The 15,896-nt window shown below is 40.2% G+C and overlaps 1 protein-coding gene across 7 annotated transcripts in view; it reads left to right on the top strand.

Annotated features, from left to right (window-relative positions):
* Positions 1-15,896, top strand: part of EHBP1 (EH domain binding protein 1) — a 445,048-nt gene that overhangs the window by 128,835 nt on the left and 300,317 nt on the right. For 4 of the 7 annotated variants that reach the window (XM_073672136.1, XM_073672138.1, XM_073672140.1 and 1 more), the window contains one exon: positions 15,450-15,554. The exons of the other annotated variants lie outside the window; for them this stretch is intronic. In XM_073672136.1, coding sequence (XP_073528237.1) covers positions 15,450-15,554 — 105 coding nt within the window. The remainder of the gene's footprint in view (positions 1-15,449; positions 15,555-15,896) is intronic. 7 annotated transcript variants of the gene reach the window in all.

The following is a 15,896-nucleotide window of genomic DNA, read 5'->3' on the forward strand; positions in this document are numbered from 1 at the left end:
AGCTGTTTAGGGTTTTGAGACAGGGAGGATATGAGAGATGAGAAGTATGTTTGTTTGTTTTGCTGCAGTGATTGTGGATTTGAAGGTAGTGAGGGACTGTTTGAATGCGATGAAGTGCTCATTGGAGTGGGACCTTTTCCATCTACGCTCAGCAACCCTGGAGGCCCGTTGCAGTTCTTTGCTTAGGCTGGTGTGCCAGGGTTGCCTGTTTGTGCAAGCTTTGGTATGTGTGAGGGGGCGACTGAATTGAGAGCTGTAGCTGCTGTGGTGTTATATAAAGCGGCAGCAACATCTGCGTCATGTAAGGAACTGATGTCTGTAAGAGGGAGGAGGGATTCAGAGAGTGAGTGTAGGTCAAGGTGTTTAAGATTTTTGCTAGGGTATGCAAGTTTGTGGAGTGGGAATTGTTGCCCTGGAGAGGAAAGGGTAGAGAATGTAAGTAGATTGTGGTCAGAAAAAGGGAGGGGTGAGTTAGAGAGGTTAGACAGGAAACTGAGGCGGGTGAAGATGAGGTCCAAAGTGTGGCCATCTTTGTGAGTGGCTGCGGAAGACCATTGGGTAAGGCCAAAGGAGGAAGTGAGAGATAGAAGCTTAGAGACAGCTGAGAGGGAAGTGTCAATGGGGATGTTGAAGTCACCCATGATAGTGGGGATGTCAGCAGAAAGGAAATTAAGTAGCCAGGTGGTGGCTGGTCCTGGGGGACAGTAAATGACGGCCAGTTGGAGGTTGGAGGGGGAGTAGATACGCACACAGTGCTCCTCAAAAGAGGTGAGAGTAACGGAGGGTGGCAGTGGGATTTGGGTGAAGGAGCTATTACCTGGCAGGAGAACACCTACTTCTCCACCATGCTTGCGGGGTGTGTGGGAAAGGTGGAATCCACCGTACGAAAGTGCAGCTGGAGAAGCCGTGTCAGAGAGGGTGAGCCAGGTTTTCGGTGATGCCGAGGTGGGCAAGTTTGTTAGTGATGAAAAGATCGTGAATGTAGGAAAGTTTGTTCCAGAGATATGGACTTTTTTTACATAGTGATATTTTTATGGTCTATACCAAGGGGGTATTGCAAGGCATAAAATTAGTAAAACAAAAAAAAGTTGTGGTGGGCGATTTCATGATGAAAACAAAGGATGAGAAGGTGTAGAAAAACGACGAACATTTCTCAAAAGACAGCAACTCTTTTCAAAGTGGATCTGATTTCTTCCTCAGGCTGTCATACAAAGAAATTACACTATTATTCCTACATGGAAAAATAATTATATAGGATACTCAAAAGACTAGATACACCATTATGCTCCAGTAAACCATTATGTTTAAGAAAGCTGAGAGTATTTTACCAAACAAGAAATCTTTATTGAATTAATAGAAAAATACCATAAAATAAATGAGCGTGTATACCATAGAAGAGAGGAATATAGAACAGCAATGTACAGTACAGACCAAAAGTTTGGACACACCCTCTCATTTAAAGATTTTTCTGTATTTTCATGACTATGAAAATTGTACATTCACACTGAAGGCATCAAAACTATGAATTAACACATGTGGAATTATATACTTAACAAAAAAGTGTGACACAACTGAAATATGTCTTATATTCTAGGTTCTTCAAAGTAGCCACCTTTTGCTTTGATGACTGCTTTGCACACTCTTGGCATTCTCTTGATGAGCTTCAAGAGGTAGTCACCGGAAATGGTTTTCACTTCACAGGTGTGCCCTGTCAGGTTTAATAAGTGGGATTTCTTGCCTTATAAATGGGGTTGGGACCATCAGTTGTGTTGTGCAGAAGTCTGATGGATACACAGCTGATAGTCCTACTGAATAGACTGTTAGAATTTGTATTGTGGCAAGAAAAAAGCAGCTAAGTAAAGAAAAACGAGTGGCCATCATTACTTTAAGAAATGAAGGTCAGTCAGTGCGAAAAATTGGGAAAACTTTGAAAGTGTCCCCAAGTGCAGTTGCAAAAAACCATCAAGCGCTACAAAGAAACTGGCTCACATGAGGACCGCCCCAGGAAAGGAAGACCAAGAGTCACCTCTGCTTCTGAGGATAAGTTTGTCCGAGTCACCAGCATCGGAAATCACAGGTTAACAGCAGCTCAGATTAGAGACCAGGTCAATGCCACAAAGAGTTCTAGCAGCAGACACATCTCTACAACAACTGTTAAGAGGAGACTTTGTGCAGCAGGCCTTCATGGTAAAATATCTGCTAGGAAACCACTGCTAAGGACAGGCAACACGCAGAAGAGACTTGTTTGGGCTAAAGAACACAAGGAATGGACATTAGACCAGTGGAAATCTGTGCTTTGGTCTGATGAGTCCAAATTTGAGATCTTTGGTTCCAACCACCGTGTCTTTGTGCGACGCAGAAAAGGTGAGCTGATGGACTCTACATGCCTGGTTCCCACCGTGAAGCATGGAGGAGGAGGAGTGATGGTGTGGGGGTGCTTTGCTGGTGACACTGTTGGGGATTTATTCAAAATTGAAGGCATACTGAACCAGCATGGCTACCACAGCATCTTGCAGCGGCATGCTATTCCATCCGGTTTGCGTTTAGTTGGATCATCATTTATTTTTCAACAGGACAATGACCCCAAACACACCTCCAGGCTGTGTAAGGGCTATTTGACCAAGAAGAAGAGTGATGGGGTGCTACGCCAGATGACCTGGCCTCCACAGTCACCAGACCTGAAACCAATCAAGATGGTTTGGGGTGAGCTGGACCGCAGAGTGAAGGCAAAAGGGCCAACAAGTGCTAAGCATCTCTGGGAACTCCTTCAAGATTGTTGGAAGACCATTTCCGGTGACTACCTCTTGAAGCTCATCAAGAGAATGCCAAGAGTGTGCAAAGCAGTCATCAAAGCAAAAGGTGGCTACTTTGAAGAACCTAGAATATAAGACATATTTTCAGTTGTTTCACACTTTTTTGTTAAGTATATAATTCCACATGTGTTAATTCATAGTTTTGATGCCTTCAGTGTGAATGTACAATTTTCATAGTCATGAAAATACAGAAAAATCTTTAAATGAGGTGTGTCCAAACTTTTGGTCTGTACTGTATATATTGACTCGCCACCTCATTAGGCCCCCATGAATAAAGATTAACAAATGATCCAGAACCATAGACAGGTAAATCAACCATCACTATAGTAAAGTACTTTTAGGTGCAGTATAAACCAATAAGTTCAGACTGTTTCTGTAAAGTAGCAGTGCATCCCTTAGGGAAATAAAGTGCAACTAGTGAGATGTGCAAATTGGCATAATACAGAAAATGCAGCCATTGTAAGTTGGTAGTTACCTGGTGTGGGATGATTTGGAAATGTGCGCTATCAGCCTCGCCGCCCCCAACGCGTTTCAAAATGGGGGTCTGATTTCTCCCTCAATCTATCATACAAAGAAGTATGTAAAACAACTTAAAAAGGAAGCTGTGATCCAAAGAAATTACATGTCCCACCTACTGGTGAGTATAAAAACCCGGACACACCATAAAACAACCTATGAATAGTTTACAATCCTAATACAAATAAAGAATAGAAGATTATATATACGATCTCTAGATGAAAAAGTAATTAATTGTGAAGGAAATTTAAAATAAAAAAATTCTCTCAATTTTTTTTTTCCTTTTTTTTTTTTTTTTTTTTTTTTTAAACCTTTTCAAAAGTATTGTATTTTGTATTTTACATTTTGAGGGAATTTTTTTTTTAAATTTCCTTCACAATTAATTACTTTTTCATCTAGAAATCGTATATATAATCTTCTATTCTCTAATTATATTGTCACTGTAAGCTATTCATATGTTCTATTGTGTCTCCTAGTGTTGATACTCACCAGTAGGTGGGAGATGTAATTTCCTTGGATCACAGCTTCCTTTATAAGTTGTTCTATGTAATTCTTTGTATGATAGCCCGAGGAAGAAGTTTGATCGATTTTGAAACACGTTGCTGTCTTTTAATAAATGTTCGTTGTTTTTCTACACCTTCTCATCCTTGTCGTCATTGTTATATTGCCCACCACAACGTTTTTGTCCTTATTTTTTGCCTCACAATTGTTTTAATGAGCTGTTCTGTTGGCTTCAATGGGTTGAGCAGCAATCTGTACAGGGAATACCACTTCACTACTACTCTCATCAGAGTTGTTCCTGACCTGAACTACTCCACCAGGTGAGCAGATTCTATCTACTCTTCCCTCAAAAAAAACCCTGAAAACTTCAGTTAGCTGTGTTAGTAGATATATGGCACTCCCGATGTGTGAAGAGGTGCCCAACTAAGGTTCCAACCCATAGTCAATATAGAAACAACTTTGCACTCAGAAGGATTGCATTGATAGATTTGTTAATTCAGGCAATCTTTTAAAGTTAAACGTTATTCGGTCCTGCAAATGGACCTTCATCAGAACTGATTGCCGGTGGGTCTAGAAGTAGCTGCCTCGAGTAGCGCTGATGTATGCGACGCACATCGCTAAGGATGGACGCCCTGAGGGGCAAGTTGTTTCTGTATATACTTAAGGAAGCTGATGTCAGAATTCCTGTTGTCCTTCTACAGTTTGACCACTAGTGCCTGTTATTGTTCACCTTAATAATTGTGCTGCAATTTTACTCCTTAGCACTGGAGGCTGCTGTTGTGTCATGCAATTGCCCTTTTCTAAGATGGCAGATTCTGAACTTGTGGGATCCATCTTGTTTCCTGTTTGGGCCTACTTAAAGCCACATGGATCTCACACTCATTGCTTGAGTTTTGTGTCTAACTGTTAGCCTAGTTCCAGTCTCCAGCTCCTGAACATTCTTACCCAGACTGATCTCACTCATCTATGGATTGTTTCGTACAACTCCTTTTGCTAACTCCAAGTACTTCTACTACCGCTTGCTTTTCCTGCTTGTGCTTCTTCAGCCACTGGTTTCCAGCAGTACTACGCCAGTATCTTAACAGCTTATCACTTGCTTTTTAAGCTTGTGACCATTGCGGCCAATTATTAACCTTTACCATCTAACTGCTAGACCAGTTGATACAGGGTGGCCCTAAAGCCTCGGCACATAGGAATTCTCATTAATTATCATTTTAATTAATTAAATTAACTAAAATATAACTTTGCAAAGCGCATCAACCTTTGCATTGCAAATGATGGAAATCATATCGAAGAAGTTATTTAATGTTCCAATTGAATAAAATGTTAATAAAAAAAAATTCTTGAAAATGATCTATTTTTGAATATGTGTACAGACTTTAGGGACATCCTGTACCAGCAGTACTCTTTCTCCTTTTGTGCTGGCACCACAGTTAAGTAGGCTGTGTAGATGGCGTAAAAGACGTCATGCTCTTCAATCAAGGCAGGAGGGGCGGTGATTGCAAGCGCAGAGGAGGCATGGAGCACTGTCTGGTAACTCCCATCTTCCCATTCAGATTAGCATTAGTGTGGGAGAATTATAAAAAGGGGCAGCTAGGCTCACATCATCAAGGGGATACTCTTAAAGAGGGTTAAAGGGTAATGGACATGGTTTATGTAGGGAAAACCTGGTGACCTTTAATACCTGCCTTTGTCCAGTGTTTTATTACTTTCAAATCTCCTTACACAAGAAATTTGCCTTGTTTTATGTAAATTTATCTAAACCTGTATTGTGACCTGGTTTGTGGACTGTTATGGAAGGACCGTTGTGAGAGATGTCTTGTGTGACTTCCAGTCCGATATGTAGACTGCATGGTATACAGCAGGGGCAGCTGAGCAGAATGATATTTAGGTGTGTTGAAAAAGATTTAGTATTACTTGTGTTAGTATACATAGGAGTCCGGTAGGCGGTGCTCCTCCGTGATTGACCGCAATCTCTGCATGCACAGTCATACGGGGAAGACTGTCAATCACTGAGTAGCACCGCCCACTGGACTCCTATGCAGACAAACACCAGGGATTTCAGTGAATAAAATGCACATTTTACACACACTTTTCCCACAAAAATATCAATCTAATATAGTAATAGCCTAGTAATGTATTTTGTGTAAAGCTACATGGTTTCCTCAGGGCTTACTACCATTACACAGCACATGACATTCATTTATTATTCCTGTAAATTGTTCCCAGGATTTTATCTATTTCATGTAGAAGGGTTGTTCATTTTTTGTGCCATTTTAAGGACCTAAAACAAGTGTGTAGCATTTTATTGCGGGCTGTGATAGGGGTGGTGGAAGTTCATGTGACCACTGCTGTACATTTATATGAAAAAGTGGTCGCCCTGACAGGAAGCCAGGTGGTTGCTAGAGAACTTGGCCTCGCACACCATGGACGAAGAGAAACAAAACGGTTTACTAGTAAAGCTATACATGTCTTTAGACGGGGTTGTGATGAGATTTTTGGCTTCAAACATTGCCCTGAATTTAGTGATGTGGAAGCTTCAATTATACAGTTAGGCCACGTTCACACGTTCAGTATTTGGTCAGTATTTTACCTTAGTATTTGCAAGCCAAAATCAGGAATGGTTAAAAAAAATGTGCTGATTAAAAATGGTTAAAGAATACTGAGGTATTTTGTAATTGAAAATTATATAACTTTCAATAAAAATTTAATTTTGAAAAAAAAATACTGAGGCAAAATACTGACGTGTGAATATTGTCTTACGAGAGTTGTGTGAAACAAAGAAAGAATATTGTAGCAACTGTTTATGAGCTTAGGATATTATATTTATCTAATCATTAAATGATTAACCCTTAAAATGTCCCACATTGAAAATGAACTGTAGGCCTCATACTGTACATCAAAACTGTTTCAAAAGGACAAACTCTCCTTGTTGTCCATAGCAACCAATTAACAGTCCAATTTCATTTTTTAAACTGGTACTGAGAAATGAAAGCTGAGCTCTGATTGGTTGATATGAGCAACAGACAGTCTTTCATATAGTTATGAGAAATGTAGGCTGTCATCTTTTACATGGCTAAGGCAGCCATTTTGTATGTAAAATATATTCTTCTTACAACAAAAGTATTATGGAATAATTACTAATGGTTAATGTAAAGGTCTGTTGACACGAATAGACTGGCGGCACTAAATTACCCCTGATCGGTAAATATTTATCCAGCGTCAGTCGTTTAATAGGCTGCTTACACAGGCAGACCTCGCTAAATGATGCCCACCGAATGATCCGTAGTACATCGTTCAGTGCACATTGGCTGCTATTGTTCTCAGCAGCGTTAGTCCTATTTATACAGGATGATGCACGGCCAAGAATGGTGACCTTGTGTGAAAGTCATAAGATCATTTCACCCCTTGAACGAGCGTTTTGCTCATTCATCAGATGATCAGCAGGCTGTACAGATGAGCGGGTTCGTCGGGTTAGACCAAGCTTTAGCCCAAAGTTCGGTGCGGGTACCTGAACTTGTACCCGTACCGCGTAGATATTAATGGGGACCAGAACTTTGGAGCTGGAAAATCTCTCTCGTTTTATCGCACATGCGCTTTTATCAGCACTAGCAATTTTTTTTCGTTTGCATATTTGATTATTTTTTGCCTCTTTTTTTTTCATGACATATGGGGCCTAATTTTTGTTATTTTTGTATTCCTTTTTTGATGATATCAGGGAGGAAATATTAAGAACTACAACTCTATTTTTCATTTTTTTCATTTTTTAATTATTTTTTATTACCACAAGGAACCACTAAAACTATTTTAAAATGTGTTCTGCTTTCTGTATTTATTTTTATATATTGGCATATGTTTTATTTTGACGGGGGCAGGGCTAGAAACAACGATTCGGACTGGCAGTGGCTTTTTAAAAAAATCTTTTTCTTGTTTTGTTTTTCTTTCTTTTATTTCACATATTATGCCTCCCATTTGGTCATAAAAGACCTTTTTTGTTAGTAAGGGGGGGGAAGCATTTCAATATTTAAGTACATTATTGATATTATTTATGTTTCTGATTTCACCTGTAACCGAGCCTTTTATATTAACCCAAGTTACAGAGCAGATTCAGCTCCCTGGATAATCACTGGCTAATAGGGGTTTGTTAGGGCCCAGCAGCTCCTGCTCCCTCCTATCAATCACTTGATTATTGGGTCCATAGGAGGAAGCTCTGTCAGTGCTTCTTATACTGTATACATAGCGCTTATTCACTGTGTATACAGCGATAAGGAAGGCAGAGAGGATAATAAACCATCTCTGCCTTTTCTATGGGGAGTGTAGCTGTGTCAGCCGGATCCCCACTGCTGCAGCTACACAATCTTGCGCAGCTGCTTAGTCTACAGCGATGTTTATTGTCATGAGTAGTCTGAGCGTAGTTAACCTTTTTCTTTTCCCACAATGATTTCACTTATACCAGAAAATTGCAGTTACACCACCGAATATGGTGCTGACAGTCTGCACCAAGCAAAATGGCAAACATGCACAACATGGTTGACTTAGCACGATGTGACACCCATCTAATATAACATATGTACCGTTAATAGAAGCAGGTAAAACAAAAATTTGGCACAATCATTAATGCCTGTGCCCAATGGATATTCAAGGAGCATTTATTTGGTGTTTACATGTGCCCAACGATCGATTTGGTACGAAGGGCCTTCAGTCCACATACTGCGTAGTTGGAATAGCCGATCTAGAGAGGTTTTAGATGCATTTTATTCTGTTTATTAGATTATGTAGAGAAAAGCTTAGATACATATCCAACAGTTTGGATACACTAACACTATGCGTTAGAAAAAAAGCACTAAACTTCATACTGTGCTGTTTATTAGATTATATAGAGAAAAGCTTAGATACATACCCACGCTGTAGTTATGATAGTGTAGCAACACACTCGGGAAAATGGGTAACACACTAAAAGCTGTAACTGACCCTGCAGTCCCTGGTGTTTCCTGCGTGAGCTGAGATAGCGCTAACCACACACTAGACTAGAGGATGGCAACTCGGACCTATGTTGCCTGAAAGGCCATCGAGCGCTTCACGTTCCTCCTAAAATACCGGAGGGCAGAGCAGAGTGCAAATTAGCTGCAGAAGGGAAAGTGTACTGAAATAGAAAGTTATCCCAGACTGAGTACAACAAACCACGAAATACAAAATAAAGGATTAAGTACGTACTGTTAGAGAATATACCGCCTACTTCCTAAAAAGAAGTATGTAAAGAAAGAACATTGGAGCAGGGTAAAGAACATAAACAGCAGAGAGACAAACCCTAGCTGGTCTTTCACTGACTGGCTTAAGCTACTGCAGTATGGATGGACATCCAAATGAGACGATCACCAGCTGGGGGAAAGTATATAAAGCCGCACACGAAAGGTGATAGGGCAGACAAATGAGTAAATGAAAACACATGTTTCTCTAAAAAGACTGAAGCAAGGATAACCGAAACTAAACACCCGCAGTAAAGGTGTATCTGCTGTGGCTCAGCGGACAGAGAAGCCGACCACAAAGCACAGGCTCAAGAGCTCGAAACCAGACGCATGACAGCTGTTCAGTGAATTATAGGGAGAACAGTTTGGATACACTAACACTATGCATTAAAAAAGTGCTTAATACACTATATACTGTGCTTTACACTAGATTGCATGGAGAAAAACTTGGATACCTATCCACACTGTAGAGAACCGCTTGGATACACAGGACTATTTTATTATTTATTTTTAGAGCACCATTGATTCCATGGTGTTGAACATGAGAGAAGATTACTATAGATTACAGAGAACAAACTAACAATGACAGACTGGTACAGTAAGGAGGAGGGCCCTGCCCTTGTGGGCTTACGGTCTACCGGATAATGGGGAAGTACTATACAGTAAATATAGAGCTCTGTTCACATGCCTGTTTGTTCTGTTTAGATGAACAGAATTAGCGTGCTACATAGTTCTGTTTCAAACGGAAGCAGAGGTGCCATATAGATTTGTGCGGGGTCCGTCTGGTTGCCTTTTTTTGGTTGTGTTTAGAAGTGGGAAAAAAAAAGTTCTCCATGCAAACATCATTGGGTAATTTCACTAAAGGCTGCTCTGCTGTGCAAACACCAAAACACCTACTCCCCCACCTTTTGCCCACAGCCATATGGGGAGTGGTCCCCATTGGGGAGAGGAGCCAGGCAAAATTTCCTGCAATACTTTTACTTGTTGCACGCCTTCACCATACTTTTATTTTTGCTCCGTCTTCTGGCCGCCTCCCTCTCCCGCCTACTGCTAGTCTACCGGACAGTTTTATCCCAGGGGTTTGGGTTGAAAATGCCGGTTTTATCTGTTTGTTTACAGGTGGGACATGAACAGACAGGATTATGTGACCTGAGTTGGAATTTGGCCAGAGCAGGATTAACATTCCACATGTTGAATGAAATACCATTACAATGCTATTAATGTCCACAAAGAAAGCAGTATTTCCATCTGATGTCTGTGAAATATTTATGAAGTCAAATTGTACGCCTCTAATACTAATAAGGAAGAAGGTTCCCAACAATCAAACTTTAATTTTTTTTTTAAACAATTTTGCATTTTCACCATTTTCAAACTATTGATCCGATTTATTTAGGAATTAAATTCTGGGAATCATGACGGAATAAAAAGCTATTTCGACAGTCCTCAGAGATGCGGTCAGCCAGAAATGTTATATCACTGGGTTTGTCAAGTCCGAAATAGTCCAAGTTATTCTACTCTTGGATAGGCCATCCTTTTATAGTAAATAAGAGTCCGATCTCTTGGCTAGTGACTAGGACCAGTTGTAGTAACTGCCGCTGCTGCCCGTATGGACGAGCTGTTCTTTCCATGCAAAAAATTATGGGGTCCTGTTAACATATGCCATCAAGGTTTAAATCCAGGAGAATCCCTTTAAGGGAATGTCATCAGAAAATCACTTACGGTTTAAATCATTTTTTTCTGTTAAATTTATTTTTAAACATTTTTGCTTACCTTATTTTTTTTGTTTTTTTCAGATCAGAAACACTATATAAAAAATAAAATAATTTGCAGTTTTCACATATTTTCATACTTCAACAATAGTAAACCCCTACTTCCTTTTGGAAACATGGACATTAGCAGCAATGGACTGACTTAGACCTTACTGAATTGTATTAAAGCAATTAATGAGCATGCGGTCATCAGGACACAGGTCATTGTGGATGGAGGGGGGAGCAGGATCATCTGTGACCATTACCTGTTACTGTAATCCTGTTTGTTTGGATAATATATGAAACAGGAAGTGTGAGTCTAGTATAAGGCCTAGTGATCGGTGTAAAAATTGCAAATCTTCAGACATTTTTTGTTTTTAATTTAATATAGCTATATTGAAAAAAATATATTTTTTAAGGTAGGTTTAATAAAAATAAATGATTGTAGCAATAGGTCATTTTCTGAAAACACACTCACTTTTTAAAGCGAATCTGTCACCAGCTCAAAAGTGACCAGTTTTTACTCTGATTTTATTCTCATTGCTCCCTTGAGTATACCAGTTTTTGTTTCTTTTTTGTGTAAATCCGCCATGCGGTTCCAGAGATATGGGCCTTTTATTTAGTGCTAATTCTTATGGTCTTCACCAAGGGGGAGTGGCTCACAGGATATTCTGTGGTGTGTCTTTAGGCTGCTTTGCATAATTACGCTTTGAACAACACCCTCTTGTTAAAGACCGTACAAAATTGCACTAAATAAAAAGACCCATATCTCTATCACCGCATGGTAGATTTAAAAAAATAAAAATAAAAAAAAAAATGGAATGCTTAGTGGGGAAGCGGGAATAAAATCAGACCAAAAATTGGCACCAGTAACTAGGTGACAGGGGCTTGGTGTATAAAACAGTCCTAAACAAAAAGAGGACCATAACCAGAGCTTACTATTAAACTGGCTGCGCAGACATATTTTGGGCCCTATTTTGCAAGAATTCTGGAGCAAAAAGCTGTGAAATTAGCTACATTTTTGCTCAATGCGAGGTTTTCATGCCAGTTTTGCCCAGCTTCAACAAAGTGGGCCGAGCTGTGACATGACTGGGCGTGACAACCCCTGCTTCATGATGAGCAGCCGCATTTATGTCACAAATCTTATTCTAGCAGAGCGACTTCACGCCACAGGGCCACTGATTTATTAAGAGGCGCATCTCTTAATGAACCTAGAGCCTTACACTCCACCCCGACCCTTCATCAGGACCAGCATGAAAAACACTGTTCTTGATGAATCGGGGCCTTAGTCTCCCGCCCCATCTGACATAAAGCATGGAAAGTCCTTGTAATGACTCACTTTGCTTAGTACAGTTTATTTTGCATGACTGATATAAGCAGGGAGCGTGGGGTTATATGTCCTATTAGATATGTGGTCTATCATATAGAAGAGCAGAGAATAATACAGATTTTCCTAATCTGGGTGCACACTGCGAGGCTGTTTGATATGGAGTTTTACAGTGATTATATAAGAATGGTAGTTATTAGGGATAGAATAACAAGTCAACACTTGCTGCAACTTCCAAGAAAATTCCCAAGTGTAGCTGGTAATGTTGTGTGCGCACCCCAGTGTGCCGTACCTGACTCACTTTAATATTACAACATGAATGCAGCCAGCACATTCTATAACCTCAGGTGACTCCATTAATGCATTAATGATATTTTTGCACCTTTTGAGTTGTCAAGATAATCACATGAACCTGTAATTATGGATTTAACCACCAGAATAACAAGGACGGCAGCTGTTCAAAATGCCAGAAATTCTCAAGTTTACACAGTCGGTACTTATAATGACCAACATGACTGTGTTGTGCCTTATTATTTAAGTAAAAAATTGAAGCCTACTCTATTCACACTACTGATCTCATTGTTTTGTTTTTTTTTAGTAATAGAAAGACTAAACCATATAGAAATCCTAATATGTTCAATGGATTAAGAAATGCAGACAAAAACTTAATTATGCTGTTTAAATTACCAGTAATAAAAATATATATTTTTTTAAACAAATTATTTTACAAGAGTTAGTGCAAGTTTATTAGCTAAAAGCAACCACTAACTTTCAGTCTGCAGTCTTCATTTCTTCTTTCAATTTCAGACACCCTGAGTTTATAGTCTGGGCTAAGTTTCCGATTTTTTTCTTGTGACAGTGACTTTCCCAGTAACATAAGCCATCTTCATTAGCTCATATAGCAGAACACATCCTGTCATTCACTTATTTCTGCTTTACTTGCTTCCCTCTTTTTCTACACACTTTATCTGCCCTCCCTGAGACTGTACATGCTTTCTCCTCTCTCTGGAGATCTGTGTAGAACTCCCTGCTGCTATCAGTAAGGACGCATTTACACATCCGCCTGGCATGGTCTGAGAACAGACCTTAATTCACTGACCTGCCGCATGTCTCCTGACTTGAACTTGACAGCCTCATAGGCATATATGAGGCTGTCAAGTTCGGATCAGGTGACATGTGGCCGGGCTATGAATCACGTTCTGTACTTACACTGACAGACAAGAAGGTGTGAACAGTCAGCTTGATAAAGGACTTGCAAGACTCTCTGTAGCCTCAAAATGGTATAAAATGTATAATTTTTTTTAAAAGGGAATCTGTCACCAGGTTTTTGCCACCTAATCTGAGAGCAGCATATTGTAAAAACAGAGACCTTGTTTCCAACAATGTGTCACTTACTGAGCTACTTGCTGTAGTTTTAATAAAATCACTGTTATACCAGCAGGAGATTATGAGCTTTGTAAGTCATGCCCCCACCACTGATAGACAGCTTCCTGCCTATGCACAGTGTACACAGAAAGCTGCCAATCAGTGTTGTGGACAGGGTTATACAGAGCTCAGCATTCAGAAAATTGCTAAATCTGCTGCAGAGAAAACTGTGATTTTATCAAAACTGCTGTAAGCCGCCGAATAAGTCACACATCACTGGAATCGGTGTCTCTGACCCTACATCATGCTGCTGTCAGGTGGGGTAGGAAAACCTGGTGACAGATTCCATTTAAATTGCTTCATTTGATTTTACAGTTTTAAGCAAATGTACAATAACAAGAATGTTGATGCAAAAGTGTACATAGTTTTTAGTCATTAATATGCCTGAAAAAAAAGCTTTTTTATTTGTACAATAAGAAAAATCAACATGAATTTAGTAATCCATTTGGATTATTACAATTTTTTTTGACTGATGGACGCTAATGGATTGGACGTCTAGTTCAAAAAGTTAATCAGTTCTTTAATTTATTTATAGTGTTTATCACTGATTACTGTATTCTGTGATCTTCTGCGCAGGCGCCGTCGAGTCACCGAGACTTTCTCCTGTAGGAGGGAGGATCGTGGGGGGAGTTCGACGTGCAGGTGCGGGATCACAGGACACTGACATGCAGGGGAGAGGCATACTATTATAATGAAGACAGGAGGCGGGGATTCCTTACGGCCCCGGGGCCTGAAAGGGATCATTACTAGGGTTGAGCGAGTATGTTCTGTCCGAGTATGCTCGGGCCGAGCTCCGAGTATTTACAGCTGCTCGGTGATGAGGTTAAATCGCTCCCGTGTGTATGATTTACAACGGTTTGACAGCTTTATTACATGGGAGGAATGTGTAAGAAATAGACATTCCTCACATGTAATAAAGCTGTCAAACCGTTGTAAATCATGCACACGAGAGCGATTTAACCTCATCACCGAGCAGCTGTAAATACTCGGAGCTCAGCCCGAGCATACTCGGCGAAAGGGTTAACAGAACATACTCGCTCAACACTAATCCTTACCATAAAGTCATAATATAAGATTTCACCAAACAAGACCATTAATATGAGGCATACAGGTAGGACTAGATGTACACTTCTATCACCTGTATGCCCATATTAATAGGCTATATACATCCCAGGGGGTGACAGATTCCCTTTAATGCCAAAATGACATTGGATGATGATTAGATTCAGCTCATTTTTACCAGATGTTAATTACATTGAGCAGTTTTTAGCATCCACACAAGTCAATGACTGAGATGACATTAAAAAAAAAAAAAAAAAAATCACCCATGTATCTTAGACCATTCTTTGATGGAGGCATATCTGGTACAAAACACCCACTTATATCGCCCACAATATCTCATCATGGAAGACTAGAACAAATCTTACAAAAATTGGCATTGACGTAATTAATTGCATGAGCATATGAAGGGTCCCAAAAATAATGAAGGCGCTAAGTCACATGGCAGACCCTGCATGGCGGCACAGTCTGCACTGTTTACTGCTATGGGTTTCACTGCTGCTTGGGGAGAATACCTCTATAATACAGTGTAAGATTGTGTAGGCCATGATAAAGCTGTGTAATATCGGGGAGACTGGTACGTTATGGGCACTATATTCTGGATCTGTACCCACAGCGGGGGAGGGCGCTTGTATAGTCCTCCTGTGAGGGCTTCAATGATGGTGCAGCCCCCTCCACATTCATACAGCGCTCACTTCTGACATCTAACCTCTGTCTGTTTTCTCTCTGGACAAGGGCCTGATGCTTTTTGCTTCTTCTCCTGTAATAATCCATTTCCTTCCTGATGGCTGTGTTGACTGACTTCTGTCTACAGAAATTGTAAACCAATTGAATGCCTTGAGCAACTTACATGAAGATCAAGATGAGTCCATAAAGCGAGCACACATGTCTGCAGCTAAACCATCCAGTCCTGGAGAAGGTCTATGGTCTTTGCTATCTTTTCATCCTGTCCTTGATCTGTCTGCTTTACTTCCTTCTGCTGGCCGTGTGTGCCTCCATCTTTTGTTATTGTGGCTTTACTTCATTGCTGTCTGTGATCATTTGTAGTAAAACCAGCAAGGTAAAGGATTGGGAAAATTCACAATTGGACGGTGGGTTAGGTTACGGATTACTATTGATGGTTTATAATAAATGAACGCTTCTTTTGAGAGACTAAAGACTATAGCTCTAAATGGCCGTTACCTAATTGAAATCTTATTGAAAACCCTCCCTGTAGAAGTGTCACAGCAGTAACCCAACCTGGATTAGTAGAGCCTCCATC

Source organism: Phyllobates terribilis, unplaced genomic scaffold (genome assembly GCF_046119375.1).
Source record: "Phyllobates terribilis strain yellow unplaced genomic scaffold, ASM4611937v1 Scaffold_3__8_contigs__length_932513732, whole genome shotgun sequence".
In the NCBI taxonomy this organism is placed as follows: domain Eukaryota; kingdom Metazoa; phylum Chordata; class Amphibia; order Anura; family Dendrobatidae; genus Phyllobates; species Phyllobates terribilis.